Source organism: Peromyscus maniculatus, chromosome 1, assembly GCF_049852395.1.
Source record: "Peromyscus maniculatus bairdii isolate BWxNUB_F1_BW_parent chromosome 1, HU_Pman_BW_mat_3.1, whole genome shotgun sequence".
Classification (NCBI taxonomy): domain Eukaryota; kingdom Metazoa; phylum Chordata; class Mammalia; order Rodentia; family Cricetidae; genus Peromyscus; species Peromyscus maniculatus.
The window spans coordinates 37,550,235-37,575,579 of NC_134852.1; the positions used below are offsets into that span (position 1 = coordinate 37,550,235).

General features: G+C 54.8%; 1 protein-coding gene across 3 annotated transcripts; it reads left to right on the forward strand.

Moving 5' to 3' along the window:
- Window positions 1-72: 72 nt before the first annotated feature.
- Mybpc2 (myosin binding protein C2) lies at window positions 73-24,887 on the forward strand. 3 transcript variants are annotated; one of them, XM_006986195.4, is made up of 29 exons: window positions 73-222; window positions 1,027-1,094; window positions 2,449-2,526; window positions 2,964-3,050; window positions 3,286-3,434; window positions 3,718-3,835; window positions 4,982-5,030; window positions 5,177-5,236; window positions 9,418-9,611; window positions 9,930-10,062; window positions 10,179-10,303; window positions 10,393-10,498; window positions 11,431-11,603; window positions 12,843-13,008; window positions 14,128-14,234; window positions 14,578-14,607; window positions 14,726-14,865; window positions 16,305-16,464; window positions 16,558-16,662; window positions 17,483-17,671; window positions 18,193-18,327; window positions 19,399-19,566; window positions 19,696-19,784; window positions 20,404-20,599; window positions 21,054-21,193; window positions 21,423-21,582; window positions 21,665-21,801; window positions 22,845-23,031; window positions 24,775-24,887. In XM_006986195.4, exons 2-29 carry the CDS (start codon window positions 1,076-1,078, stop codon window positions 24,783-24,785), a joined length of 3,411 nt encoding a protein of 1,136 aa, XP_006986257.1. In that variant the 5' UTR covers window positions 73-222; window positions 1,027-1,075; the 3' UTR covers window positions 24,786-24,887. The 3 variants fall into 3 exon arrangements, with proteins under 3 accessions (XP_006986257.1, XP_006986258.1, XP_076432151.1); XM_006986196.4 differs by having other exon boundaries at window positions 90-222; window positions 2,452-2,526; XM_076576036.1 differs by lacking the exons at window positions 73-222; window positions 1,027-1,094 and adding an exon at window positions 1,768-1,888.
- Window positions 24,888-25,345: the final 458 nt, after the last annotated feature.

Below are 25,345 nucleotides of genomic sequence, written 5' to 3' on the forward strand. Positions count from 1 at the left end.
GGGCAACCAAAGGCGTCACAGGGAGGCTGCCGACTAGTTGGCTTAGTGCCCCCCCCCCCCCCCCCCGAGGCGGGGACGCTTCCGGCTGTTAGGGGATTTTGTCAAGTGGAGAGGAGGGAGGGGAGCAGGAAGAAAGAAAAGCGACGGGGGCAGCTCGTCTCGGCTCCCCTGGGCCCTGACCCATCCTTTCCTCTGCACCCTCCTGGGCCAGCCACACCTATGGTACCCCAAACCCCTCTCTTCGTCCTTACCCCCTCCTCGGCTCTCGGGTGCTGGGAAGCAGCCGGCCGGGCAGCCCTCCAGGGCCTTCCCGGCCTCTGCACCCGGCCGGTGACCGGCAGCCGGCCAGGCCGCTCCCAGGGGAACCCACACCAGGACAGGGCGGGAGCGACACCGAGACCTCCTCCCCCCGGCAGGCACCCGTCCTGCCTACGCGGGGAAACCGGACTCTCTCTCCCGGCTCTGGTTTCTAGAAAACTCCTGACTCGGGCTGGCTAAGAAAGGCTTCCTGAACCTACCCCTCCCGCGCCCGGTGCACCTGAGACCCCCAGCCCTGCTTCTCGTCCTCCCCCCAGGACCTAGTCGGCCCCTCCCCACACGCTCCTCTCCTTCCAGGACCCAGGGTTCCCCTCCTCCTTCATCTCCTTCTCTTTCCCTTTTCTCCTCCCCCTTTGTCCCTGGACACAAGTGCCCTCTCTGTTTCCCCTCTCTCCCCATCTCGTGGTCTGCTCCCTTCTCCTCCCGCACCCCCATTTCTCCAGGACCTAAGGATCTGGGCCCCTGCGCCCCCAGACCCCCCTCCTGAGGCCATGCAGGCTCCACCTTCGCACCTCCCCAGACTCAGGTGTCCAAGCTCCCCCGGCCCAGCCCCCCTGGGGCCCGGCATTCTTCCAGCCCTCTCTGTCTCCTAGCTATTTCTCGCCCTTTAGAGCACTCGGGAGGAATGTGGGGCGGCCCTGCGATGCCTCCTGGGAGTCTTGAGCCTCCATAAAGGGCTCCTCCTAGGAACCCACCTGTCCCCACTAGGGCCTGGCCAGAGCTACTGCGGTCCTGGGAGCGGGAGGAGGTCGCCGACATGCCTGAGGCTAAACCAGGTGGCTGGCCAGAAACCTTCCTGGGGCTGGGGTGGGAGATGGACAAGAGCATGTCTCTACCGTGGGAGGAGGGGGTTCTTTGCCTGCTTGGGGAAGATGGGCCCCTGCTCTGTGCACAGATGGATTACTTCCTAGTGCAGGGTGGCGGGGTCTCATGTCTGTGTAGGGTCAAGAGTCACCCTCCCTCTTCCGGGACTGGGAGACCCATCCTGGGTAGAAATCTCAGCTGTCTAATTGTAAATTGGGCTCGGTTTTCTTTCTCTCCCTCCCCTCTCTGCTTGCTTTCATCCTTTCTTTCTCCCCCCCCCCCCCACAAGCCTTATAGGCTGGTGTCAAACTCACTCTGCAGCCCAGGCTGGCTTGGAAGTCCCAATCTTACTGCCTCAATCTCCCAAGAACTGGGTGGCAGGCATGCGCCCCTACCTCCAGCGAGGGGGCTCCTTTTCTTGGGGCTCATGGGATCTTGCTTGTGCACTGCTGGGGCTCAGCTTAAGGATAGGGTCCTCTCCAGTGGGACAACCCCCTCAAGGTAGTTGAGTCTCCTCCCTGAGTGGAGATTGGGGACCTTCTAGAACACGAGTGTTTCTAAGGACACAGTAGGACTCCATATGCATGGGATGATACTTTTCTGTGTAAAGATGAGAACCGAACCCCCTCGGTGTGAAAGTTGGGCCTCTGTGCAGGAATTATGGGTCTCTTTTCCATGGATGGAGCCTTCTTTTTCCTGCTCCGATGGGCATGGAATCCAGAGCCTCCCGCCTGCTTGGCAAGCGCTGGCCCTGCCCCAGACCCCGGTATCTCTCCGTGTGTAGTTAGGCGTACTCCTTGGAGACAGGGGTAGTCTGGTGCTGGCTGGGGCTGTCTCTTTCTCTGGAAGTGGGCACTGCACACGAATCCTGGCATCACCTTCCCCAAGGTGGCTGGTCCCCTGGTGTCAGCCCAGCTAGACTGAGGTAGACATCAGCTCCCTTGCACAGACTGACCCATGGGTCAGTGACCCACGCCACATGGGAGACTGCTGTGGTCAGCACCAGTGTCCAGTTTCCATCCCAGGGGAAGGGCTAATTATACCCCAAACCTGAAAGGTCAGGCTGGCGGCCAGAGTCTGGGGCGAGGCTACGAGGGTTGGGGGAACCTGATTCCATACTCAGGGTTAGGATCAACTTATGCCTGGAATGGGGAGATCTGTAACCCACCATCTGAGGGAGGAAGGCCTCATCCGGACCTTGTGTCTGAAGGAGAAGGTTTGAGGCCTGGACCCCCAGGTCTGAGGAAGAAGGTCTGGGTCTGGACTCTGCATTCTTGGGGAGGAGAGCACTGTATTACCCTGAAGTTTCAACATCTCCTGTTTCAGCAGCCAAAAAGGCCCCCAAAGGAAAGGATGCGCCAAAGGAAGCCCCTGCTAAGCCGGCTCCTGCAGAACCCCCCAAAGGTGAGGTGCTCCCTGGGGCTCTGCCAGCTGTCTCCGCCTGGCCCCTCTGCACAGTGGCCCTAGCCTTTCCTAATCTCTTTCCTGTAGCTGTCCCAAACAGTGACAGAGCCACAGTCCTTCCTGGCTCCCCAGTACCCCACCCAGGCTGGCACTTCACTCTGAGTGATGTCTCAAGTAATTCTTGCCCAGTCCCCAAAGGCTGTGTCCATATTTCCATGTCCTTTACCTGAAAGTCCATTCAGGACCATCCTGGCCATAACCTACTGGTCTACAGAAGGAGAAACTGAGGCCCAAGGGGCTGAGAGAGCCTAGCAAGCCACACCTCTAGTCTCTGGGTTCTGAGCAGAGGGATTCTTCCTGACCCCAGAACCCTTCCCAAAGAGGGCCTCTGCTTCCCCTAGACCACTGCTGATACCCTAATCCTTTCTCTTGAGCAGAGGCCCCACCTGAGGGCCAATCCCCAACTGCAGAGGAGCCCACAGGCATTTTCCTGAAAAAGCCGGACTCTGTGTCAGTGGAGACTGGTGAGCACTTGAGAACAGTCTAGAACTGGAGTCTGAGGGAGGAGGGTTCATTCTGGACCTCTCGATCTGAAGGAGGACTCCTGGGTCTAAGGGAGGAGAGCTGGGGAGGACTCCTGGATCAGACGGAGGAGGGCGAGGCCTGGACCCCCCTGGATCTGAGGGAGGAGGGCTGGGTCTTGAGCTCAGGGTCCTTCCTCTCTGGAGACCTGGGTTCCTCCCTGCCTCCCTCCTCCAGGGACGGACACGGTGATTCTGGCCAAGGTGAACGGGAAGGAGCTCCCGGGCAAGCCCACCATCAAGTGGTTCAAGGGGAAGTGGCAGGAGCTGGGCAGCAAGAGCGGAGCCCGGTTCTCTTTCAAGGAATCCCACGACTCTGCCAGCAATGTGAGACCCTGGTGGGACCAGAGGTAGAGCTAGCCACCCAGCTGGTGCTCGGGAGCTCTGGCACCCCCTTGAGAGAGCCAGCGCCTGGGGCAGTGGCTGAGCTCTACAGCGTGGACGAACAGTGCAGAGGGCAGAGCCCTGTGTCCCTCACCCACCTAGAGGCCCCAGGGAGCCAAGATCCCGCAAGTTGGAGGGCGAGCTGTCCCAGGCCGAGAACTCTGCTTTGGGGCCGGGTGGAGACTTGGGGACAGTGAGTCACAAGCGTCATACCCCTGGCCCCCAGGTGTACACCGTGGAACTCCACATTGGGAAGGTGGTCCTAGGGGACCGCGGGGATTACCGTCTAGAGGTCAAAGCCAAGGATGTCTGCGACAGCTGCCTGTTCAACGTGGATGTGGAGGGTGCGCGGGCAACGGGGGTGGGGGTGGGTGCGCGGGTGGGACGGGGCTGGGAGTGGGTGCGCCGGCGGGACGGGGGTGGGAGTGGGTGCGCGGGCAACGGGGGTGGGAGTGGGTGCGCAGGTGGGACGGGGGTGGGAGTGGGTGGGAGTGGGTGCGCGGGCAACGGGGGTGGGAGTGGGTGCGCGGGTGGGACGGGGATGGAGTGGGTGCGTGGGCAACGGGGGTGGGAGAGGGTGTGCGGGCGGGACGGGGGTGGGAGTGGGTGCGCGGGCGGGACGGGGGTGCCGGCAGGGTCGGGGGTTCTAGACTGAGCTGCGGTGGATGCAGGTGTGGAGGTGGGGCGGTCACAGTCTCTTGGAGGAGAGGGTCTAGATTAGTAATGGGCGGCAAGGTCTTCAGGCCTTGTGTAGGAGGAGGTATGGAGTTAGGGGTACAGATGTTTAGCAACTTGGGGTATGCATACAAACGCTTAGGAGGCCCCCAGGTTTGTGTAAGTGTGCTGAAGGCTAGGTAGCTAGGGCCTCCCACCTCACAGAATCTGGATGTGTGGGTTCAGGATGGGGTGTATAGACTAGGCAGGTTTAGGAGCAAGCAGGACCCCTGCAGCCTCTGGGGTTCTGCAGCTCACAGTGTGGGGTTTGAAAGTGAGGGGCTGGGGCAATGAGATTGCCCTGACCTGGGGGAGTAAGGACCAGCTGTCCGGGAGGATGCGGCCTGCTGACCAGGGAACTCCAAAGGGTAGAGAAGTTATCCCTGGTCCATGCCTTTCACCCGGCCCTGAGGCTGAGGCAGGATGATTCATGCCAGCTCCACAGGAGCCGGGTTACACAGCGAAATCTTGTCTCAAAATCCAAAAGACTGGGGAGGGATATGCAGGATGGTTTTTGTTCTAGGCCAGCCAGGGCTACATAGTTTGAGACTCTGTTTCAAATACACCCCCCACCCCACACACACACAGGAGAGATAAAGAGAGACAGACAGACAGATAGACACAGACAGACAGAGAGGGAGCACACTGTCTAGGCCTTCAGAAAGGGTGCATTGACCCAAAAGATGGAGGAAAGGGTACCCAAAGAGGCTGTGAATTGTGAATGTCTGGGCAGGATATCCTGGTCTTTACCTTGCTTCTCTATCTCCTGTCCCCAGCACCCCGACAGGACTCATCTGGTCAGAGCCTTGAGAGCTTCAAGCGTTCGTGAGTGCCCCTGGGGCCTGGGGAGAGGCGCCTCTTGGCACTGAGAATCAAGGGGGGCTATCCTTGGGGGGTGGAGATGGAGGACAAGGGGTGGAGACCCTGGGGCTGATCCTAGTGCGGTTCACACTCCTTCATAATGATCACAGGGGTGACGGGAAGTCAGAAGAGGCGGGTGAGCTGGATTTCAGCGGCTTGTTGAAGAAGAGGTGAGCTGGCCGAGCTAGCAGAGGGGGGACAGGTGGGGTCTTGGGAGGGGGACGACGGCCAAAGTGCCAATACCTTATCAACCTCCCGGATTTTCTCCTTTTCCTCCCCCCTCCCTCCCTCCCTTTTCTTTCCTTCTCTGTGTGGTGTGTGAGTGGGGAGGGGTGGGGGCAGAGGTTGATTTCTGGTGTCTTCTGTCACTCTCCACTGTCTGTCTGTCTGTCTGTCTGTCTTTATTGTGTTTTGAGACAAAGTCTCACTATGTAGCTTTGGCTGGCCTTGCTTGGAGCTTGCTATGTAGACCAGCCTGGCCTCAAATTCACAGGGATCTCTCTGCCTTGACTGTTCGGTTGCTGGGATTAAAGGTGTGTGCCAGCCTTGACTGTTCGGCTGCTGGGTTAAAGGTGTGTGCCAGCCTTGACTGTTCGGTTGCTGGGTTAAAGGTGTGTGCCAGCCTTGACTGTTCGGTTGCTGGGTTAAAGGTGTGTGCCACCATGCCTGGCCTTTCACTTTGGTGTTTGAGATGGGGTCTCTCACTGAACTTGGAACTCAATAGGCTGGCTAGGGCAAGCTAACAAGGTCCAGGGTCCCCTTCTCTCCATGCCCCACCCCCAGGACTTAACTTTTGTTATGCCTGTGGGTTTGTGTACACAAGTGCAACAGCTGTGGAAGCCGGGAGAGGGCGCTGGACCCCCTAGGGCTGGAGCTACCCGTGGTCGTCCGTTGCTTGATGTGGGCACTGGGAACTGAATCCGGGTTCTCCGGAAAGGCTGTGTGTATACTTAACCACAGAGCATGCCCTGCACTCCACACTGGCTGTTACAGACAGGTTCTCATGCAGCAAGCACTTTGCCCAGAGCAGCCATCCCTCAGCCTCCACCCCTAAGCTTTCTGTTTACTCTGGTGCCGTCTCCCCCACAGCTTCATTCCTTCCCACCAGCCCATCCACCCCACCCCTGCCCACAGCGCCACCCAGTCTGCCACCTGCCCAGCAAGTCCTCGACCTACTCACCCCTGTAGCCACCAGCCACGCATCCACCCTGCTCACCCAGGCTTCCAGCCTCCTACTGGTCCAGCTATGCATCCCTCCAGCCTACCACTGGTCCCCTAGCCACAAATCCGTCCACTCATCCTCCATCCACATTGCTATCTACCTCTCCATCTTCAAACCCACCCATCCACGTTACACATCCACTCTTCCCCCACCAGCTTCCCAGTTCTCTACCCACCCTTTCCATTCAGACATCTGTCTGTCAATTCCCCCATCTACTCTCCACACACTCGTTCCTACACCAATCTGTCCTTCTTATATCCACCACCTCCCTGCCTGTTTATTCAATGGTACCTGCACCCCCCTCCCCATCAGCCCCCAACATCCTATCCAGACCCTGCTCCCCCCACACCCAGACAGCCAGCAGTGTCCTTTCATCTCTTCAAGCCATCACTGACACACCCAATCCCTTAGAGCTTTCTGTTAAATTTAGCCACGTGAGCCGGGCAGTGGTGGCACACGCCTTTAATCCCAGCACTCGGGAGGCAGAGGCAGGCAGATCTCTGAGTTGGAGGCCAGCCTGGTCTACAGAGTGAGTTCCAGGACGGGCTCCAAAACTACATAGAGAAACCCTGTCTTGAAAAAATAATTAGCAGTGTGAGGTTGGCATTCTGTAGGTAAAAAATAACTGGACTGGGCTGTGCGGATGTGATCAGTAAAGTTCTTACTGTGCAAGTGTGAGGCCTGAGTTTCCATCCCCAGGGCCTGTGTAAAGCCAGGGGTAGCGCCGGGCCTCTGGAATCCCAGCAGGGCTGAAATGGGGAGAGGTAGATTCTTGGAGTTGGCTGGCCAGCCAGCCTAGACCAATCAGGGAGCTCCAGGTTCAGTGATAGAGCAGCCGTGTCTCACAAAGTAAGGTGGGTCAGGGAGATGGGTCAGTGGGTAGGGTGCCTGTTACCAAGCCTGATGACCAACATTCAGTCCTCGGAGAAACAGCTGACTCCTGAAAATTGTTCCCTGACTTCTACACACGTGCTGTGGTGTGTGAGTGCACGTGCACACACACACAATAAAGAGTTAAAAACATTGTAAGAAACAAGGTAGAAAAATGATTGAACAAAGACTTGATAGCAACTTCTGGCTAGGCACACAGATGCACACATGTGCACACATGCAGAGCAGAGTGGATAGATGGCGACAATTTACTGTTGTTCTTCAGAACACTTATTCTTTCTCATGTATCCACTGTATTATTGGTCATGTGTCCACCCTTCATGGCTCCAGTTTTCCCACTGTTTATTGATTGGTTCCTCTGTGGGTCTTTTACCACAGGCTTGGCCATCTTGCATCTGCTTGTGACCCAGTGCTTGCTCAACCATTTCTGATGTCCTAGCCATGCATGCATGGACCCTGCTCTTCTCTATCCATCCTTCTGTTGATCTGTCCTCTCACCCTCTGCTCTCAATATTGATAAAGTATTCATGCATGCATCTACTTTGTTCCTTCTTTCTTCCTTCCTGAAGATTCCTGCATGCATTCCTCCCTCCATGTGCTGCACATCTTGTGAGGTCCACTAGAGGCTGGGCTGAGATGGAGGCACAGAGAAGCCCCACTTGATCCTGGCCTGACTCCTTCAATGCCTTGGGAAGATCCAAAGACAGGGACACACATGAGGCAGTTTGGTGTGGTTGGAGGAAGTGTCGGCAAGGACCTAAGACATCAGGGCAAGAGCAGGTCACTGCCTCGGAGGACCATAGACACCTCACAGAGAAGAAATCACTGGTACTAGAGTTTGTAGGATGGAAAGGGACACAAAGGCAGGACATAGGAGGCTGGAAGCAGCACAGAGCCCGAGAGGCTGAAGAAGAGGCTGGAGTGCTAAGGACAGGGCATGAATCTGGTTTGGATGACTGGAGTGATGGTGGTGGAAAGATGGGTAGGTTGGTGATTTCCAGGATGAGGAGCTGAGGCTCCCTTCTGAAGGCAGTGGGGAGTCATGGCAAAGTTTAGAACAGGGAGGGGATGGTTTCTGATGTGAACATCAGAAATGTTCTGTGGAGACCATGGGTGGAAAAGCCTAGAAAGGAAAATGACTGATAAATATTTGTTGGATAGGTGGATGGATGGGTAAGTGAATGGGCACATGGATAGGAAGGTGAAGGGATGGATGGTTAAATGTATGGGTAGATGGGTAGAAAGTGAAAGGATGGATAGATGGATGGATGGATGGATGGATGGATGGATGGATGGAAGGATGGGTGGGTGGATGGATGGTGAGTGGGTAGATGGGTAGGAAAGTAAAGGGATAGATGAATAAATGAATGGATAAATGGGTAGGAAGGTGAAGGGATTAATGTTTAGTTGACTACTTGGATGGATGAATCAATGAAATTGGTGTGGAAATGGGTAGTTGGATGGATGGATGGATGGATGGATGGATGGATGGATGGATGGATGAGTGGGGGAAGGGATAGATTAAGGATGACTGTTTACCCAATTAGATGAATGAGTGGGTAGACTGGGTAGACAGAAGGATGAATGGGGACTAGATAGATGGAAGATGGATGAAAGGGTAGAGAATTGAGGAAGAGAGGGAAGGGTGATTGGATGATAAATTCAATGGTGTTTATATAGTTAGATGAATGGAGGGAGATAGGAAAGGAAGGATGGATAATGAGTGAGTGTTCTGATGGATGGGTAGGATACATGGACAAATTGAAATGGATGGATGTATGGGTAGCAGATAAATAAATGAAGAGATGGATTTATGGAGGGGAGGTAAGGTGGGAGAAGAGATGGATGGATGATAAATGGAGAGAAGAGTGGATAATGAATAAATGGGTGGGTATTCAGGTGGATGTGTGGAATAGAAGGATGGATGGATAGGTGAATAAATTAGTGGGTGGATGGGTGGATGAATGTAGGGATAGGTGGGTGGTAAATACCTGGATGGTTGGATGGATGGACAGATAGATGATGGGTAGATGAATTGATGTGTGGCTGAGGGCTGGATAATTGGGGAATGGACAGGTGAGTGGCTAAAAGGAGGGAAGGAAGATGCTTGGGCAATGATCCAAGAGGGAAAGAATAAGGCTCAGAGTTACCAGGTAACTGATGAGTCACACAGCAAATCTCATCATGGGGTGGTGGGGTACCTTAACCGCCTCACTACTGGTGTCCCTGCTCCCCCAGGGAAGTAGTTGAGGAGGAAAAGAAGAAGAAGAAAGATGATGATGACCTGGGCATTCCCCCAGAGATTTGGGAGCTCCTGAAAGGGGCCAAGAAGAGCGAGTACGAGAAGATTGCCTTTCAATATGGTATCACTGACCTCCGTGGCATGCTGAAGCGGCTCAAGAAGGCCAAGGTGGAGGTCAAGAAGAGTGCAGGTCAGCATTGAGCCCCGGGAGAGGGGATTGTCCTGAACTCCTCCAACACTGGGGGCATCTGTACCTTGGACCCAGCTTTTGGTCCTAATCTGACAAGAGAGTGGTGGGCCTCTCTCTCTCTCAAAGGTCTCTAAGTCCACAGAGGCCTCTGGACTTGACCTTGGAGAGACAGAGGTCTGGGAGGAAGACCTGGTTCCTCTAGAGATGATCAGGGCAACAAGGAAGTCCTCCTCTCTACCCCTTGGTCTCCTGTCCTCGATGAGCATCTCCATATTCCTTGATCCTCCCTCTACCCTGTGGTCCTCTCTCCATGCCTAGCCTTCACTAAGAAGTTGGACCCAGCCTACCAAGTAGACAGGGGCAACAAGATCAAGTTGGTGGTGGAGATCAGTGATCCAGACCTTCCACTCAAGTGGTTCAAGAATGGCCAAGAGATCAAACCAAGCAGCAAGTATGCACAGGGCAGTTGCTGCACAGAGGGAGGTCTAGAGTGAGCGCCCAGAAACAGGTGTGGGTTTCAGCTTTCCCTTTGGGTTGTGTCTTCTATGATGGGTACTCTGACGGCAGGTATGTGTTCGAGAATGTGGGGAAGAAACGAATTCTCACCATCAACAAGTGCACACTGGCGGATGACGCTGCATATGAGGTGGCGGTCAAGGACGAGAAGTGCTTCACGGAACTCTTTGTCAAAGGTGGGGCTGGCTCCATCCTGAGCCCGGAGAAGCAGCGAGGAAATGGAGTGGGCTCTGAGACTGCCGGCTTCCTCTCTCTCTCTACACAGAGCCCCCAGTCCTGATTGTCACCCCACTGGAAGACCAGCAGGTGTTTGTGGGTGACCGAGTGGAAATGTCGGTAGAGGTGTCTGAAGAAGGCGCACAGGTCATGTGGTGAGTTGAGCTTTGGTTTCTTAGCTGAGCACAGCTGCCTTAAGTTCCTCCCCTCAGCCCTGGTCTCTAGCACACCCAAAACTTCCTAGGAAGTTCTGATCTTTGCTCAGGAGGCACCTGAGACCCCAGTTAATCTCTTTAAATCCCCCCTTTGCTCATGACCTCCTTATTCTAGAACTGACCTCTGTTCATCCCATCTGTTTATCTTTAGCATCTTTTTCCTGATCCATCCTGTTGCACTGAATATTAATTCATTTATCAGCCAGTCATTTGTCCTTGGAGCCATCTATGTGTCTGTTATCCGCTTGTCCATCACCCTCTTATCCATCCAGCATGTATCCATCTGCCATCTAACCAGCACCCATCCATTATCCATCACCCACCCATCATCCCTCTACACATCCATCCATCTATCACCCACCCATCATCATTCTATCTACTGTGCATCCTTCTATAATCCATTCACCTACCATCCTTTCACCCAACCATTATCAGTCCATCTTCCCACTATCCACCCATCATCCCTCCACCTATCCATTATCCATCATCCTTATCATCCATCCATCCATCCATCCATCCATCCATCCACTTATCCATCCATCACCCCTCTATTCTTTTCCCCCTCTGTCCACCCATCCATCACCATCCATCTACCCATCTATCATCAATCTATTTATCTATTCATAACTTCATTATTCATTTCTCCATCCATCCCCCAACCCCCTTTCCATCGACTCATTCAGCCATTTATCTATCATCTTTCAACCCATCATTATCAATCTATCCTTCTATCATTCATTCACCCTCCCATCCCTTACCCCTCCATCCATTCATTCTCCATCTAAACCAAGCACATTCCCGCCCATCCCTGGTCTATGCAACATCTATCCTCCCACCTCATTGAGACCACTGATCTGTCTTCCTCCACCTAGGATGAAAGATGGTGTGGAGATGACACGAGAGGACTCCTATAAGGCACGCTACCGCTTCAAGAAGGACGGGAAACGGCACATCCTCATCTACTCTGATGTGACCCAGGAGGATGGGGGCCGCTATCAGGTCATCACCAACGGTGGCCAATGTGAGGCTGAACTCATTGTGGAAGGTATGGCTTCCTCTCCGAGGGTTGGAGAGAGCTGAGGCTCCAGATCGATGTGCATGTCCTCTCCCACCCCAACCTGGCCAGACTCTCCACCTTGTGCCCAGACTGGCACAACAGTCATGCTGTCTGCTGCCCTCACGTTTGTCCACTCCCCTCACCACGCGTGACACAGAATCGGGGGTGTTTTGGAAGGCATGACAGGACCCTGTGAATGTCCCAGTTTACCAGCTTACTCATATAAAATGCCACCCCAGGAGAAAGTGGGTCAGAGAAGGGCCCATAGGACTTTATGTCCCGAGAGCCTATATTTCCACAAAGAGGAAAGTAAAGCAAAACAAAACAAAAATCTATGTCATTCACATCCAAATAAATACATTTTTTTTTCATATTGGCCATTAAACAAGTGTACACTGCATTGACTCACAGGAAGAGCCTGCCAAGGTCAGTTCTCAGGTGATACTGTTGTCCAGGGGAGAGAGAGAAAAAGAAGGATGGAGAAGAGGTGACAAGCATGAACACACACACACTCACACACATACACACACACTCACACACACAAATACACACTCACACACACGCTCACACTCACACACACACACTCACACACACACATACACACACACACTCACACACACACATACACACTCACACACACACATACACACTCACACACACGCTCACACTCACACACACACACTCACACACACACATACACACACACACTCACACACACACATACACACTCACACACACACATACACACTCACACACACGCTCACACTCACACACACACACACTCAGCTCAGCTCTCCTTCCCCAGGGGTTCTGTGTGTCAACACCTTCTGAGTAAAATATTAGGAAAATAAATTGTATCTTATCAGGGCATGCTAGCTAGGAACCCACTTATCTACACCCCAACCTCTCACTGGAGAATTCTGGGCAGAGGCTCTATCACTGAGTACACCCCCAACCCACCACAGGGCCTTTGCATATCCCCTCCTTGGAGGCTCTCAGCATTCGCTGTAGTGTCTCCCCTGCCCTTCTCAGCCCATTTCACCCCTATTCATGGAATTTCCTTGTTCATTACTCCCCATTACAGTGAGACCTTCCATGTCCAATACGTGGTTTGGGGCTTACTCATAACTACATCCCCAGACCAGCATTCAGCACACAGTGGTGCTCACTAGTACTTGTGGCCTGATTGGAGCGATCAGCTTCCCACCCTTCTTCCTTCTTATCCAGAAAAGCAACTGGAGGTCCTGCAGGACATTGCGGACCTGACGGTGAAGGCCTCAGAGCAGGCTGTGTTCAAGTGTGAAGTGTCTGATGAGAAAGTGACGGGCAAGTGGTACAAGAACGGGGTGGAAGTCCGGCCCAGCAAGAGGATCACCATCTCCCACGTGGGCAGGTGAGGCGCAGGCCGAGGACACAGTGGGGTGTCGGAGTCCTTGGACTGGGTGGGTGGGACCCATGGATCAGCTATGGCTGTGTGGCAGACTCACTGGTTGAAAAGGAGGGTTGTTTTAATGAGTCTGTGGGTCGGTTGGGAGCAGGCTGATCCATCAGGTCTCACTGCAAAGGCACGGTGCAGGGAGCGGTCAACTTGGACCATGTTTGGGACACACAGGAAAGCAAGAGGTTAGAATTCTGCGGGCAGTGTGTGAGCCCCTGAGATAGTACCTGCTCATCTGCTGAACGCCTGAGAGCCATGACTCTGGTCCAGTGCCACATCCTCCTGGGTTTCTTCATGAGAGCTGTTTGTCTGGGTTTTTGTCGCTGCTGGTAGCCTTGATAATGATCGTAGCCAGTCTTGATGCTGACAGGGAACTTTCTGAGTGCCAGGTCTACCCTAGATGTTTCACAACCCTGAGATAGTGTTATCATTACCTCTGTTTATGGATGAAGAAATGGAGGCACAGAGAGGCTTGGTAGCTTGCCCAAAGCCACACAGCTAGGAAGCGGGATTTAAACTCAGGCTAGAACATCATAAAACCACAAGTAAGAATAGTGGCTGTGTAAACATGAGGACTTGAGTTCAATTCCCAGCACCCATAAACAGCTGGAGCATGGTGGTGTGTGCCCATAATCCCCACACTGGGAGGCAGAGACAGGAGGATCCCTGGAGTTTGCTGGCTAGACAGCTTCATTGGTGGGACCCAGGTTCCAGTGAGAGGCCTGTGACAAAATGGAGAAGAAGGGCTGGAGAGAAGGCGCAATGGTTAAGAGCACTGGCTGCTCTCACAGAGGACTCGCGTTCAATTCCCATCATCCACGTGGTGGCTCACAACCATCTGTAAATCCAGTCCCAGTGCTCTTCTGTCCTCTGTAGCTACTGCACACACAGGGTGCACACACAGACATGAGGGCGAACATGCATACGTATAAATAAATCTTAAGGAAATATGTGGATGGTGCCTGAGGAATGACATAGAGGTAGAGCCCTGCCTGGGCTCCACACTCCTCATGTTGGCGTCCCCAGAAGCACATGGGAGGACCCGACCCCACCCACCTCCTTTCTGCCTTCTAGAATCCACAAGCTGGTGATTGATGATGTCCGCCCCGAGGACGAGGGAGACTACACATTTGTGCCTGATGGCTACGCCCTGTCCCTCTCAGCCAAGCTCAACTTCCTGGGTAGAGACAGCCTTCCTTTTCTACTAGGGATGGAGAGCCCACCCTCCCAGACCTCCAGGATCCCAGAATTTCTCTCTTCAGGATTAAAATCCCTGGTTGTACAATGGAGGCCATAGCCAGGGTCTGTGGGGCCCATGAATATAGTCAGTGGGATGTTCAGGGCACGGTGCATGCTACATGAGTATCCATCGGGAGTAGGGTGGTCTGGGTGTCTTTCCCTCCCCTAGGGTCCAAGACTCGGGTTTTCTCCCAGATGCTTCCCTCTGCCCCTGGATTATGAAGGAAAGATGAGGGAGGGACATGAGAGTTTAACTCTAACCATCTCAACTCCTTCTCCTTCCAGAAATCAAAGTGGAGTATGTACCCAAGCAAGGTGAGGGCCGGGTGGCCCCAGTGTGGCTCACGACTGAGGGAGGCGGGCTGGGTCTGGACTGGGGACTCTTTGATGGTATTGGGAAGCCAGGGCCACAGTGGCTCTTTTCTGCCTGTAGAGCCCCCGAAGATCCACCTGGACTGCTCAGGGAAGACCTCAGACAACTCAATTGTGGTGGTGGCTGGAAACAAGCTGCGGCTGGATGTGGCTATCACGGGGGAGCCACCTCCCACTGCCACCTGGCTGAAGGGAGATGAGGTGGGTTTCTGTCCTCGTCCCCTTCCCTCTGGCTCTGGCAAGTGGCTCTCCCTGTCTGAGCTTCAGTCTCATCCCCTATGGAATGAGGACATCTTCCTTCTGTGTGGACCACTTCTGAAGACGGCAGGCTGGACTGGTCTACACAAGGCGTGGGCCCAACATTATGCTCACCTCACAATGGCTGGGACACACTGAGAGGAAGGGTCCAGAGCCCCAATGTCCTCTTCAGTGGCACCCCCACTTACCAGTGACTGGGTGTCCTCTTGCTAGGTCCTGTCACATTGTTTTTTTTTTTTTTTGTTTTTTTTTTTTTTGTTTTTTTTTTTTTTTTTTTTTCCGAGACAGGGTTTCTCTGTAGCCCTGGCTGTCCTGGAACTTGCTCTGTAGACCGGGCTGACCTCCAACTCAGAGATCCGCCTGCCTCTGCCTCCTGAGTGCTGGGATTAAAGGTGTGCGCCACCACCTCCCACCTCCAGGCTTTAGGTTCCATCACTTAAAGGCTCCACCTCCTTCCAGTAATATAATGAACTGGGACAAGCCTGTAGGACATGAGTCTTTGGGTAACATTTATCCAAACTGTAGCATCACCGAGGTCCTCTCTTCTGGAACATGGACAGCGTGATTTCATGTTTATCCACCCTTCCCCCCAGCTGATCACTAAAGGTCGCAGTCCTTTGGGGGAGATGACACAAGCCACAGTTGCTTCCCAAGATGGCCAAGACTGAGATACAGGGGTCAGAGAGCAGGAGCTGTAGGAATGTAAGGTCATTTTTCTTCCATCCTGGAAGACGTGATGACTTCCAGGTGGTCTTAAGAGGAGGAGGCGGGCTGGAGAGATGGCTCAGCAGTTAAGAGCCCTGGATGCTCTTCCAGAGGACCTGGGTACAATTCCCAGCACCCACATGACAGCTCCCAACTGTCTGTAACTCCAATTCCAGGGGGTCTGACACCCTCACACCAATGCACATAAAAAAAAAAAAAAGAGTGAGAGAAGGCTTGAGACAGAAGTGGAGCGGTTGGGATTCTAGGCAGGGGCTCTATCACTGGATTTTAATCCCCAGCACTGCACAGATCGGACATGGTGGTTCACACCACCATCTCTGCACTTGGGAGGTAGAGGCAGGGGGAACAGGAGTTCAAGATCATCTCCAGCTACAGAAGAAGTTCAATGTCAGTCTAGATTACAAGAGACCCTGTCTTAGAAGGAAAACAAGAAAGAGAAAGGAGTGTCAGGCTGTATGTATACAGATAAATTGTGACTTTTGGGAACAAGACATGTGCTTTGTGAAGGGTGTGTGGGGTGCAGGAAGGACGGAGGAGGAAAGTCAGGGTGAGTCCGCTGAGTCAGGACTCACATACGTGTGGCCATGGTGAGGTCCTGAGGCAATGCCTGGTTTGGGAGAGTGATATCAGCCTGGCTGCTGGGCGGCCCTGTCCAGGTGTTCACAGCCACAGAGGGCAGGACGCACATTGAGCAGAGGCCAGACTGCAGCAGCTTCGTGATTGAGAGTGCAGAACGGGCGGATGAGGGCCGCTATACCATCAAAGTCACCAACCCTGCGGGCGAGGATGTGGCCTCCATTTTCCTGCGGGTTGTGGGTAAGCAGGGGTCAAGGGGGATGATGCACGGGGTAGCTCATTGGGTCTCTAGGGGTGCCCCTGACACTCTTACTGTCCCTCGCCCCCACCCAGATGTTCCTGACCCTCCAGAGGCCGTCCGTGTCACCTCAGTTGGAGAAGACTGGGCCATTCTGGTCTGGGAGCCACCCAAGTATGATGGAGGACAGCCCGTGACTGGTTAGCATCCTCATACCATGTCCCGTGACTCCCATGTCCCCTAACCTTTGATTCATTTTTCACCCGAGTCCACAGCTTCCTTGTGGGTCTCCCCAGAGAACTAAATTTCCATGAGTTCTTCTCTTCATTCATGTGTACATGCACATGGAGGCCAGGCCCACCTTGAGCGTCCTCCTCCATCACTCTCCACCTTATTTTTTGAGATGGAGTCTCCACCGAACCTAAAGCTCATCTGTTAGGCTAGACTGGCTGGCTAGTGAGCCCAGGGAGCCTTCTGTCTCCGGCACTGAGATTCCCCAGCTTTTATGTGGGTGCTGCGGATCCCAGCTCAGGCCTTCATGTTTGCACAAGCCCTAAGGACTGAGCCATGCCTGTGGCCCCCACCCCGACCCCCTTTTGAGACAGGGTCTTACTGTGTTGCTCTGTTTGGCCTGGGATTCACTTTGTAGCCCAGGCTGGCCTCAGACTCACAGGTATCAGCTGCCTGTGAGTACCTGCCTCCTGAGTGCTGGGATTAAAGGTGTGCGCCACCACGCCCGGCTGGATTTCCATCTTTGTTACTTTTTGACCCCATTAACCTTTCCCAGGGTTCACTGTTTCCCAGTGACCTGGAGATAAGTATAATTTTGGCTTCATAGCCTGGGGATTTCTGTGACCCTTGGCTTCCCAAGGCCACGCATGGCAGCCACCAGAAGGCTCTGTGAAGCTGAGAGTCGATCTGATGGGGGTTGCATGATCCTTCCTATGTGACCCTTCCTGCCCCGAATGTGACACTAGATCTCACCATGGCCCCCCAAACCTTCTGCTTGGGGAGCCACAGGGTACCTGATGGAGCGGAAGAAGAAAGGCTCTCAGCGCTGGATGAAGCTCAACTTTGAAGTCTTCACCGAGACAACCTACGAGTCCACAAAGATGATCGAGGGTGTCCTCTATGAGATGCGGGTCTTCGCCGTCAACGCCATCGGTGTCTCACAGCCCAGCATGAATACCAAGCCCTTCATGCCCATTGGTACAATGGCCCGTCCCTCCCCACACGCCCCTCCCACCCACCCTGCCCCACATCCATTTCCAGTCCCACACCTGGCCTTTGACCCACAGAGCTTGGAACTCGTGTGTGTGTGTGTGTGTGTGTGTGTGTGTGTATGTGTGTGTGTGTGTGTGTGTGTGTGTGTCTGGAGACGAACCCAGACCTTACACAAAACTCCAGCTCCTCAATGAGAGATTCTAGACATAGGCTCTACTACTGAATCTCACTGGCAGATTCTAGTCCTAACTGGTTTGGAACTTGATATGTAGGCCGAGCTGGCCTTGAACTCACAGAGATCCTCCTGCCTCTGCCTCCCCAGTGCTGGGATTAAAGGTGTGGCCACCACACTGGCCTTTTGTTTTGGGTGCTGTTTTAATCTCCTTCAAGCCCTTTCTGCTCACTGACTTCTGGCCCGTCACAGTGACACTAGCCTCTGACCCCTGCCCTCTCTTGCTGACCTCTGGCCCTTCACTGGCTCCTGCCCCCCCTCTGGATCCCTGCAGCCCCTACAAGTGCACCCCAGCACCTCACAGTGGAGGATGTGACAGACACCACCACCACACTCAAGTGGAGGCCTCCAGACAGGATTGGCGCCGGCGGCATCGATGGCTACCTGGTGGAGTACTGCTTGGAGGGCTGTGAGTGGCACTTGGTCCTATGCTGAGCCGGGATGGGACGTGGGAGATGCACAGGGGCCGGCATAGTGCCTGGGACAGGCCGGACCCCTCAGGCCAGTGCGTCGTCCCACCCTCCGCCACCCCCACGCAGCAGTAGCTCCTTATCTGTTCCTCCCTCTCTTGTATTTTCCTCTACCTCCTTCCCCTCTCCTCTTCCTTGTCTTAATATTCTTCCCTCCCAACCATCTCTGTAACTGTCATCTCCATTGTCCCCACCCCACCTCTGCTGCATGCCCCCCCAACACACTCACACTCACGCACTTGCACATACCCACACACATTCATGAAGCACATTGGCATGCAGCCACACACTCACACTAGTACATACGTACTCCTTAAAGCCATGCATTCACACTCAAATATTCATTTACCCGCCCATGTACATGCACACTCAAATATGCACACACACACACACACACACACACACACACACACACACACACACGTACACAGGCTGCTGTGGGGTTCACAGCCCTGGCTGCAGAACGTCTTCCATGCATCACTTCTCTGGCGGTCAGGACACACTGACACCATCCGGCCAGCCGTATCAGTAACCGAGCAGCGCCAGCCCTGCCTGCCTGCCTGTGGCTGTGTGGCTCTGGTCTCTGGGATTCAGAACCTTCATTCTGACTTGGAACTGTGACCACCACGTCAGGTCATGTGGGAAAGGGATGCTGTTGCCCCACCAGCTTCTTGCCCCCATCTCTCCCCTTTTCATTCTCCAGTTGGGCAGCACCTCACCCTCATACCCCTGGAATTTCTTGCACCATGCTGGAGCTGTGTAACTCCAAGCAGCTTCTTAACCTCCCTGGGCCTCTAGTCTCCTTGTCCTTGAAACGGGGTCACAGCAGCGCTGAGGCTGGTCTCTGTCTCCATGTTGTGATGGGTGTGGCCCTTCATGCTGTTCTCCGGAAGGCTTGACCAGTGCTGCTGTATTCACGGAGTCCTCACAGTGCTGGGGCTGTTTCTGGGGGGGGGGGCAGTGGCGAAAACAGGGGAAGGGCCAGCTCCACATGTGACTCCTCTCTCTAGCTGAGGAATGGGTCCCGGCTAACAAGGAACCCGTGGAACGGTGTGGCTTCACTGTCAAGGATCTCCCAACCGGAGCCAGGATTCTCTTCCGGGTTGTTGGGGTCAACATTGCAGGGCGCAGTGAACCAGCCACCCTCCTTCAGCCGGTCACCATTAGGGAGATTGTGGGTGAGTGATACCCAGTCCCCGACTCAGCCCTCCTGAGGACTCAGTGTCCTTCAGTGAGGGTCCCTCGGATGGTGTCATCCCTCTCTAGTGTCGCAGCCCACCACCAACCCCCTCTGTTCACACCCTCAGAGCAACCCAAGATCCGCCTGCCTCGCCACCTGCGGCAGACCTACATCCGAAAAGTGGGGGAGGCTCTCAATCTTGTTATCCCCTTCCAGGTACTCAGCTGGGGTCAGTGTGGGTGCTGGGGTTGGGGATTGGACAGGGCCAGGGTCAGAGCTGGGGCAGTGTGGGTGCTGGGGCTGGGGATATGGACAGGGCCAGGCTGGGGGCAGTGTGGGTGCTGGGGTTGGGGATATGGACAGGGTCAGAGCTGGGGTCAGTGTGGGTGCTGGGGCTGGGGATATGGACAGGGCCAGGGTCAAAGCTGGGGTCAGTGTGGGTGCTGGGGCTGGGGATATGGACAGGGCCAGGGTCAGGCTGGGATCAGGGTCAGGGCCAGGGTTGGGGCTGGGATTGGGGCTATGGACAGGATTGGAGTTGGGGTCACACTTAGGGGTGGGGCTGGGGTCAAGCCTCTGGAGAGGGTCAGGTTCAGGGCCAGTACCATTGTTTGTGCTAAAGTCAGAGCCAGGGTCTGGATCAGGGCTAGGGCTGGGGTCAAGGTGGACTTCAGAGAGAGGGTTGGGATCAAAGCCATGGCCAGAGTTCAGTGGGGATCAGGGCCTAGATTAGGGTCAAGTACAAGTCCAGTATGGTATCAGGCCCAGGGGCAGTGATGTAGCCAGGCCCTTGGGCCTGAAGAGCCCACTCCCCTGACATTATAACCTCTCCCAGGGCAAGCCCCGGCCTCAGGTGGTGTGGACAAAGGGTGGGGCTCCCTTGGATACCTCCCGGGTGAATGTGCGAACCAGCGACTTCGACACGGTGTTCTTCGTGCGTCAGGCGGCCCGCTCTGACTCGGGCGAGTATGAGCTGAGCGTGCAGATTGAGAACATGAAGGACACTGCCACCATCCGAATCCGGGTTGTGGGTGCGAGGCTGGAGCCCGGGGGGTGGGGTGTGGGGGCGGATAGAACAGGCTCAGGAGCAGTGCAAGAGGCCAGTGAGGAATGGGAGGAGAGGGAAGTCAGAGTGGGGGAGAGGCCGGGGCTGGAGGAACGCGGCCACAGGAAGACAGGGAGGTTGGACAGGAAGGTGGAAGGTGGGGCAGGGGCCGAGTTGGTGCTGTGCTCGTCTGCGGCACACGAGGCCCCAGGGCCCACCTCCAGCACTGGATAACGTGCGGTGGTCTGTGCCTGAAATCTCGGCACTCATGGGCTAGCAGTGGGAAGGTCAGGGGTTTAGTGCAGTCCTGGGATATATAGCGGGTTTTAGACCAGCCTGAGCTACAACGAGTCAGAAAGAAAACACCCAGGAGGGGAAGGGAGGGGCAGAGCCAGGCATCAGGTCCCCTTGATGATGTGTAACCCCAGCCCTCTCGGCAGAAAAGGCAGGGCCGGCTGAGAACGTGGTGGTGAAGGAGGTGTGGGGCACCAATGCCCTGGTGGAGTGGCAGCCGCCGAAGGATGATGGGAACAGCGAGGTCACGGGCTACTTTGTCCAGAAGGCTGACAAAAAAACCATGGTGAGGGAACAGAGGGGCCTCAGGGCCTGCGGGAAATGCTGGAGGCCGTGGCAGAGCAGAGCTGAGCTTTCTCTTTCACGGCTGGGACACCGAGGCTAGGAGGAGACTGGGTGACCGAGAGCGAGGGGCTGAGGATGAAAGACAGGCTGTTTCCTGCCCTTCCCGGGCCTGTACCCACGTGTGTCCTCATGAGCTTGCCGTCCTTGGTCCCTCCTTGTCCCCATTCCAGGAGTGGTTCAATGTCTACGAACACAATCGCCACACCAGCTGTACGGTGTCCGATCTCATCGTGGGCAACGAGTACTACTTCCGGGTCTTCAGCGAGAACATCTGTGGTCTCAGTGACTCACCTGGTGTCTCCAAGAACACAGCTCGAATCCTCAAGCCAGGTGCGGGGCCGGGCTGCCTGGCTGTTGGTCCCTGGCTGGGGCTGGGGTGGGACTGACCTTATAGGTGCCTCTTCTTCCTTAGGAATCACCTTAAAATCGCTGGAATACAGGGAGCATGATTTCCGAACGGCCCCCAAGTTCCTGACGCCGCTGACGGACCGGGTAGTGGTGGCGGGATATGCAGCAGCTCTCAACTGTGCTGTCCGAGGCCACCCAAAGGTGCCAGGGTGGGGCTGGGGCAGCCACCACACCAGCAGCGCCTCCCCGCGGCCCCCTTGGTGGAGGCCGAGTGTCAGACGGTCCTGAACCTCTGCCTCACGGCTGCCAGGGACACCTCATTCATGAAGCCCAACTCTCCTGTCCCGGTTGTGGCCACTGCCACTTCCTGGAAAACCTCGGGCAAGCATCTACACCTGCAAAGCTCCCCGGGGTTTTCCTCAGCCAACCGGTTACAAGTTCACTCTTTCCTTTAAAAATACCTTAACATGGATGTGTCGGTATGTGCGCTGTGAGTGTGCAGTGCTCTTGTGGGCCAGAGAGGGCACTGGACTCCCGGGGACGGGAACTAAAGGCAGCTGTGAGCTGCCCAGCAATGGGGCTGGGACTGAACCCAGATCTTCTGGGAAAGCAGCAAGCACTTTTAACCACTGAAACCATTTCTCCAGGCCCCAGGGTTCTTGTAGCCTAGGATGGCCTTGAACTCAAGATCCTTCTGCCTCCACTTCCTGAGTGCTGGGCTTATAGGTGCGCACCACCAAGTCTGGGTGCTCTCACCCATTCGTTCATAAATCCATCCACCATCTCCTTTAACCGTGTGCCAATTAATTCACTGTCTCAGCTTATTCATTCATCCCATTTGCTGAATTACGTCACTGTTTCCACAAATATTTTCCTGGACTTCATGTGTGCTTCACAATGGAACCAAGAAGTTCTGTTTGTGTTGTGTGTGTGTGTGGGGGGGGGGGACTGATCTAAATTCTCACAGATAATATAAAACTGTGAATGGTGATGAGCATGATGGAGAAACACAGGCAGTTCTGGGACAGTAAACGAGGCACCCAGTCCAGGAGGTGAGCGGTGTGGGAAGGGCAGGACAGGCAGGGAGAGCAGAGTTGGAGGAGGAGGGAACAGTGTCAGGGCCCTGGATGGGAGGCCTGTCAGAGAGTAAAGTGACTGGATCCAGTCCACGCAGCCAGGCAGCGGCATGGGCTTCTGCCGAGGGCCCCCCTCTAAACCAGCCTCCTCTTTGTGCTCCTCCCTAGCCAAAGGTGGTGTGGATGAAGAACAAGATGGAAATCCATGAAGATCCCAAATTCCTCATAACCAACTACCAGGGCATCCTGACGCTGAACATCCGGCGCCCTTCGCCCTTCGACGCAGGGACCTATTCCTGCCGCGCCTTCAATGAACTGGGGGAGGCCCTGGCTGAGTGCAAGCTAGATGTCCGAGGTGAGGAGGGAATGGTCCCACACTGGCTGACCTCATCCGGGGCCCTTGGCAAATCTACCCAGATGGCCCAGGCAGGAAGAGGGGACGGGTCCTGCAAAGGCCTTGGGTTGGAGAGCACCAGTGTCAGCCCACGCTTCCCTTCTACCTCTGTCAAGTCTCCTCCTGTCCTCTGCCCCGAGTCAGAGTTGGGGTGACCCTCCCCTACTCCTCAGAGCCTCCCCCAACCCCCGCCGTCTCATCAGCCCGGAGTTTATTGTCTTGTGTCTCAGCCCCGTTCCTAACTCCAACCTCCTGTATTCATCTACACGGTGTCCCAGACGTCCTGTGCCACTGGCAGGACCACAGTGACTACATTTATCCCTACTCTGGGCCTCTGCACCTGATGAACCATCCTCCGAGAGAACTGTCCATCTCCTTTGCTGGCTCCAGTCTGCGCCACACTGCTGGAGGAGCAGGCCAGGTCTCCCAGGGTGCACATTAGCGTAGTCCGACCCTGCTTGATTTGGAGACACTTACCCATGCTGATGTGCCTGGCCCTGTGACAGCTTAGCGGACAGGGACTTCAGCCCCTCAAGGAAGATTCCAGGATCACCCACCAGGCCCAGTGACTTCGTTGTGGATTCAGGCTGACCCATCATATACTCTGCAGTCTTCTTTGTGGGTGACTAGGTCATCTCAGGTGTACCCCCATTGCAGGCTCCTGCTGACTTCTGATAGCTGGCAGTTCCTCAGAAAGTCCCCATTTGGGATTTAAGATGACATTAAACTGTCAGGGGTGTGGTGCACATCTGTCATCTAGCACTCAGGAAGTTGAGGCAGGAGAATCAAGAGTTTGAAGCCAACCTATGCTGCAGAGCAAACTCTAAATCAGCCTGAGTTACAGAGTATGATCCTGTCAAAATACCATAAAATGGAAAAACAAGGGCTGGAAGGTGGCTTGGCGGTTGAGAGCAGTGGCTGCTCTTCAGAGGACCCGGGTTCAGCCCTCAGGACTCACACGGTGGCTCACAGCCATCAGTAATTCTAGTTCCGGGGGCTCCAAGCCCTCTGACCTCCACGGGTCCTGCATGCACACGGCGCACATGAACGCAGGCAGGCAAACACACACACAAAATAATAAATTTGAGAACAAAACTGCGAACTAAAATGGCCAGGCATGGCAAAGTACAACTGTAGCCCTAGTTCCTAGGAGCACCAAGCCTTGAGGGATGCCGCGAGACCTTTCCCAGAAGGGCCACATGAGGCTTTTTCTCAAAAGAAAAGGAGGAAAGGTGTGAGGCTGGAGATGTGGCTTTTGGTACAGTGCTTATCCAGCATAAAGCCGTGGGTTCCGTCCCCAGCACTCTGTAAATCAGGCATAGTGGTCCATGGCTGTGATCCCAGCCTTGGGAGATGGAAGCGGGAGGATCAGGAGTTCAAGGGCCTTCTCAGCTACATATCTGAGTTCAAGACCAGCTGGGCCTACATGCAGCCCCGCTGGGGGGGGAGGGGAGGGAGGGAGGAAAGGAGGGAGGAGGAGGAGGAGGAGGAGGAGGAGAGAGAGAGAGAGAGAGAGAGAGAGAGAGAGAGAGAGAGAGAGGATCATGATGACTTCACTGGTGTTCAGGGACAGTCACTGGATGGGAACTTTCTTGCCCCCTCTGCTGGTCACATGGTTACATGCAGTGCAGGGTTCTGGGGGATTTCAGAAGACGTGGTGCAGCCCACCTCACTCTGCTCCCCCATCTCTCATTTCCTCTGCAGTACCACAGTGACAGCTCATCATCTGTCAGAAAAGTCAGCCGGACACCAGTCCTGCAACCCTGGGATGGCAGTCACCTTCTAGAATGATCATTGTGATAAAATACTGTTACTCAGATTATGTGTCCATCCTTCCAGAATCTGTAGTTCTTGTCCCCTTGTGGGTGGGGTTAGCCACTCTGGGTAGGAGATGGCCACCACCACAAGGCAGCCTTAAAGATCAGATACCACTGAGGTTGCCATCTTGGAAGATGGCCTTTGCTGGGGAACTGCTTTGCCATGGCATTTACAATAGTCAAAGGTGAACCCCACGCCCTGTGGCCTGAACTCTCTTGAACATTACCTACAGAGAGGAGGAGACAGGCTGGCCGCCACCCTCAAGGGACAGCACATCCAAGCTGATCAAGACAGTCTTAGCAAATGGAAGGCTGAGGCGAGCTAGAATGGTCAGTGTCGTCCTGGGCAATTAAATGACACCCTGCATTAAAATAAAGAGATAGATCCCTTGAGTGGAACCCCAGTGAGGGACTTAGGGGTGGCTCAGTGGTGGAGCCCTTGAGTGGAACCCCAGTGA

What these genes read in the sequence shown, in the direction of transcription:
- Mybpc2 (XM_076576036.1), top strand. Translation starts at nt 1,783, where the DNA reads ATGGGTCTCTTTTCCATGGATGGAGCCTTCTTTTTCCTGCTCCGATGG. An exon ending in AGCGGCTTGTTGAAGAAGAG is followed by an intron (nt 5,237 to 9,417) that starts GTGAGCTGGCCG and finishes CTGCTCCCCCAG; the next exon opens with GGAAGTAGTTGAGGAGGAAA. An exon ending in CATCCGAATCCGGGTTGTGG is followed by an intron (nt 20,600 to 21,053) that starts GTGCGAGGCTGG and finishes CCCTCTCGGCAG; the next exon opens with AAAAGGCAGGGCCGGCTGAG.